At 50.3% G+C, this 4,970-nt stretch overlaps 1 protein-coding gene across 1 annotated transcript in view; it reads right to left on the reverse strand.

The window, feature by feature from the left end:
* The window catches only part of ATG16L1 (autophagy related 16 like 1), a 34,409-nt gene extending 32,036 nt beyond the window's left edge, over positions 1-2,373 (reverse strand). The window contains exon 1 of the mRNA XM_028497154.2: positions 2,315-2,373. Coding sequence (XP_028352955.1) covers positions 2,315-2,373 — 59 coding nt within the window. The remainder of the gene's footprint in view (positions 1-2,314) is intronic.
* Between the last annotated feature and the right edge of the window lie 2,597 nt (positions 2,374-4,970).

Genomic DNA, 4,970 nt, shown 5'->3' on the forward strand with positions numbered 1-4,970 from the left:
TGAGAGTTGGAGTCAAGACTTAAACTCTGGTTTCCCTGAGTCTATAACAGCCAGAACTTTGCTCACCATTTTTTTTTTTTTTTTTTTTTTTTTTTTTTGGCTACACCGTGTGGCATGCGGGATCTTGGTTCCCTGAGCAGGGACTGAACCCGCCGTGCCCCCTGCAGTGGAAGCTCGGAGTCCTAACCACTGGGCCGCCAGGGAATTCCCTTTGCTCACCTTTTGATGCTGAATGTGTATATGAGAGTTTGGGTGTGGGGGGGGGGGTCGGAGCATTTATGATTCAACAATGGCTGCCCTTACGTTTTTTTTTAAGTTGAAAATATTATTGAGATAATTATAGATTCACATGTAGTTGTAATCCACCCATCTTTTCCAGATTCCCCCCTTTTTACTTGTATTCGTGTGTGTGTATTTAGTTCTCTACAATTTTATCACGTGTAGATAACTTCTTTTTAGAGTGTCTGTTTTCCTATTCCTTTAACATTTTTCACTGCTTGCCTCCCAGTCTAATATCACAACCCTAAGGGTTTAGTTTACTTATGCTTGGGGGGTGGGCAGGGAGGGGGCGGAAGCTGGGTGCACTTGGAAATGTATGGGGGTGGTATTTGGTTGACAAAGGTCCCGGGGGCCAGGGGAACTACATGTCGCACACAGTAAAGCAATGTCCTGCTCCAGATGTCAATCGTAACCTCAATTCAGGGTAAAATAAGATAATTCCCATGTTTTCAAGTGCATCCTTTATCTATGCTAACGTGAAGCGGTTCTTTTTGACAGGAGGTGCACTTCTACATTGACAGGTCGAGAAGAAAGTTTAGCTTGGATGTGAAGTGTGTTATTACTGCCACCTTGATATGCCCTTATGGTGGGGTAAACTCGGGGAGCAGCATATTGTTAGAGATGATTCAGAGCGTGACTCATTGCATAAGGAGGTACGGGTGAATGTGCTCTTACAGGCGTGCCACCTTGGGGGTGGTCTCCAAGGGAACAGCACTCTGCAGCCACCAGAGAACACAAAGGCTTCTTTGCTCATCGGAGAAAATATGGCAGTTATGTTCCTCTGATTTAAGAACATAATATAATTCTTACCAAGCCTAATACTCTTTTTAAAAATATACTTTTTATTTTCAAATAGTTTCAGATTTACAGAAAAGTTGCAAAGAAAGTACAGTGAGTTCCCCCATACCCAGTTTCCTCTAAATTATTAACATCTTACATTAGGATGGTGCATTTGCCACACTGAATGAATCAATATTTACATATTATTATTAAACTAAAGCCCATTCTTTATTCAGATTTCCTTAGCTTTTACCTAATGTCCTTTTTCTGTTCCAAGATCCCACATGACATTTAGTCATCACATTTCCTGAGGCTCCTCTTGGCTGTGACAATTTCTAGTACTTTTTCATAATTGCAAATAGACTCCTATTCAGCCACCATCTCTACCTCCCAACTCTCCCTTGCGTTCACATTCATGCCCTTGGCTTTTCGCCTCTAAAATGATGGATTCTGGAACCCGGGTATCCCCTGAGCATCTAACGGGTATAGGCAACAGCACACCCAGGCATCTCAAGATGAGTTTGCTCCAAACCAAGTTCATCTCCTCCTCTAGGCCTGCTGTGCTCAGTGGGGCGTTCTTCCCCGGAAAGCCCCGTGTCTGGGAGGCATTCCGACTTGCCCTGCTCTCTACTCTCCTGAGTAGGAGCGGCTGGTCCCTCTTCTTCCCTCTGCTATGTCTTCTGTCTGTCACCTCCTCTCTCCACCTCCACAACTACCTCCTCGCTTCTGGCCCAAATCAGCATTGCCTGGATTGGTAAGCCACTTTATTTATTTATTTTTAAATATTTATTTATTTATTTATTTTGGCTGCACCAGGTCTTAGTTGTGGCACACGGGATCTTTAGTTGTGGCATGCGGACTCTTAGTTGAGGCATGAGAACTCTTGCAGCATGCGTGCGGGATCTAGTTCCCCGACCAGGGATAGAACCCTCCTCTGCTTTTCAAAAACCCTTCAGTGGGCTTCCCTGGTGGCGCAGTGGTTGCGCGTCCGCCTGCCGATGCAGGGGAGCCGGGTTCGCGCCCCTGTCCGGGAGGGTCCCGCGTGCCGCGGAGCGGCTGGGCCCGTGAGCCATGGCCGCTGAGCCTGCGCGTCCGGAGCCTGTGCTCCGCAACGGGAGAGGCCACGGCAGGGGGAGGCCCGCATACCACAAAACAAACAAACAAACAAAAACCCTTCAGTGGCTCTGGTGCCCAGAGGATAACGTCCTTGCTCCTGAGCCAAACAGAGGCTGCTCTGAGTCCTGGTGCAGCTCACCTTCCAGACTCCCCACAACCTGACCAGTGGCTCATCAGCAAATCCAAATCCCTTGTCATGCTCCCGACTTGCCTAGCAGTCTCCTGCCTTTTTGTGTTTTCCTGGAAAATTCCCTCCATCCCCTCGCCTTTCAGTTCAAATCTCCAAACCAGGCTGGGGTCACCCGTCCTCTGGAGAGGCTCCCCTGACACCTCCGGCAGAGTTATAACTCTTTCTCCTGCTGTACCGTCCCTCCCCCATAACACCCTTAGATTTTTGCACTTATGTATCACACTACGTTGTAATTAATTGATAAAAAAATCACCAATCTCCGTGGAGATGCAGGACACCCTCCCCTCTGTGCCCTTGCTGTCATAACAAAGTACCACAGACCTGCGGGCCTAAACAACAGAAATTTATTTTCTCACAATTCTGGAGACCAGAAGTCTGAGATCAAGGCGTCGGCAGGGTCAGATTCTTCTGAGGCCTCTATCCTTTTCTTGCAGATGACTTCTCTGTGTGTCTTCGCATGGTCTTTCCCTGGAGCCTGTCTGCGTCCAAATGTCTTCTTATTGATGTAAGGACACCAGTTGTATTGGATTAGGGCCCATCCTAATGGCCTCATTTTAACTTGATTACCTCCTCATTTTAACTTGATTACCTCCTTAAAATTACCTCATTTTAACTTGATTACCTCCTTAACTTGATTACCTACCTATCTCCAAATACGGCCAGGCCACATTCTGAGGTACTAGAGGATTAGGACTTCAATGTATGAATGTTGGGAGGGGAGACACAAGTCAGCCCATAACAAGACCCTTCTCTCCTCTTTCTTCCTATGAGCTCCTTCGAGCCTCAGCTTCCTGGGAAGCCTAGCCCTGAAGGGTCAAGGACTTGGGAATCACATAGTCCAAGTTCAAATTCTGCCTCTCATGCATTCCTTGGGAGACGTATCTGAACCTCAGGTCTTCATCTCTAGAATGAGACCATCAAGCTTCCTCTGGGGGACATGTGTGTGGACTAGAGTCACTGGTCAAGTGTCTGGGGTGTGGCCGGTGGGCAGTATACGGGAGCCATCACTGTCCTCCTGCACTGCGGAACTTTCTGCGACGATGGAAATGTTCTATATTTGTGCTGTCCCGTGTGGTAGCTGCTAAACCACATGCAGCTGAAATGTGGCTAGTGTGACCGAGGAACTGAAAATTTAATTTTAATTCACTGAACTTCAAATTGAAGTAGCCACACGTGGCTAGTGGCTGCAACCCTGGGCAGCACAGCTGGGCTCACCGGGTCTCCAGCGTGTCCCGGAGTGTCCCTGCATTAGGCCCTGACACGCTCTGTCCTGGCGGTGAATCCATTCCCCTGGCCATGTCCCCACGCCAGATGCTCCTCTGTGGCCCCTGGGGGGCGTCTCACTTATTTTGCCTCTGGAAAGCATTGCCCAGTGCAGTGGGGGCCAGAGCATGCTGACCCGCAGGCAGGACAGGAGCCACTGTATCTCTAGGAGCAGCCCTTTGGAAGGGCAAGGAGAAAATTGTGCAGCCCCTTAGTACCTCAGAATGTGGCTGTATTTGGAGATAGGGTCTTTAAAGAGGATTTGCCCTTCTCAGGTGGCACCAAACCCTTCTCCACCTGGATGTCCCATAGGGCAGCAAAAACTCAGCTGATCTCACCTCCAACTTCACTCCCACTCCTCCAGCTGTCTTAGCTGGGAAGGAGGGGCTTATCCCAAATTGCCCCTGCCTCTCCTCCAGCTACCCTCCTAAGTCCACTTCTCTGTCTCCCCAGCCCCTCCCAGTAATCCAGGGCAGCCACCTGCCCCGATTGCTTCAAAGCCTGGATCACAGTCCTCAGCCTTGTGACTTAGCCCCGCCCAGGGTTAAGATGGCTCAAGGGCTTCCTGTTGCCTTCAGGACTCAGCCTAAAAGACCAACCCCCTTATCGGGTTTACAAAGGCCCAGTCTGACCTGCCCGCCCCCAGGCTCATCCCTTCAAGTATTTTCCTTCCTTTAGGCTACAGTTTCCCTTTTTTCCAGAGATGTGTTCTTTCTTGCCTCCAGGTCTTTGCACAATCTCATCTCTTGGCCTGGAACAGGGGTCCCCGGTTAGGGATAACTCCTGCTCACATTTTCCGTCTCACTTTATCTTTTTCTCCTGGAAGCCTTCTCGGATGGAACTGTGTATCCCTGTTCCGGCACCCCAGAGGCCTGTCCAAGTACTTTCTTTCCTGCACTCATGCATGCATTCACCCACTCCTCGAACTGTTTGTCGTGCAACTAACTACTAAATGCCAGACGCTGCTTTAGATGCTGGAGACACGATGCAGGGCAAGAAAGACAGTCCCGGGCCGCCTGGAGGTCACTTACATTCCTGAAAGGGAACATTAAAGATGAAAAAAAGTGAACACAGAAATAAAAAAAAATACACAAAGTGTGTCCCAGGAAGAAAAGAAACAGATGCTAAAACCTGTGGTTCTGACACCACCGGTGGGGGCGATGAGACGCCCGGCAGGGGCGCCACCTCCGGCTGCGCGCGCGGCCGGCAGGGGGCGCGGAGGGGCGGAGCTGGAGACCGCGGTCCCGGCCCCGCCCCTCAAGGCCCCGCCCCCCAGCCCGCCTAGGCCTCGGCCCCGGCCCCGGCCCCGCCCCCGCCCGCTGTGCGCGCGCTGGCCCGGCAG

This window comes from Physeter macrocephalus, chromosome 2, assembly GCF_002837175.3.
Source record: "Physeter macrocephalus isolate SW-GA chromosome 2, ASM283717v5, whole genome shotgun sequence".
Classification (NCBI taxonomy): Eukaryota; Metazoa; Chordata; class Mammalia; order Artiodactyla; family Physeteridae; genus Physeter; species Physeter macrocephalus.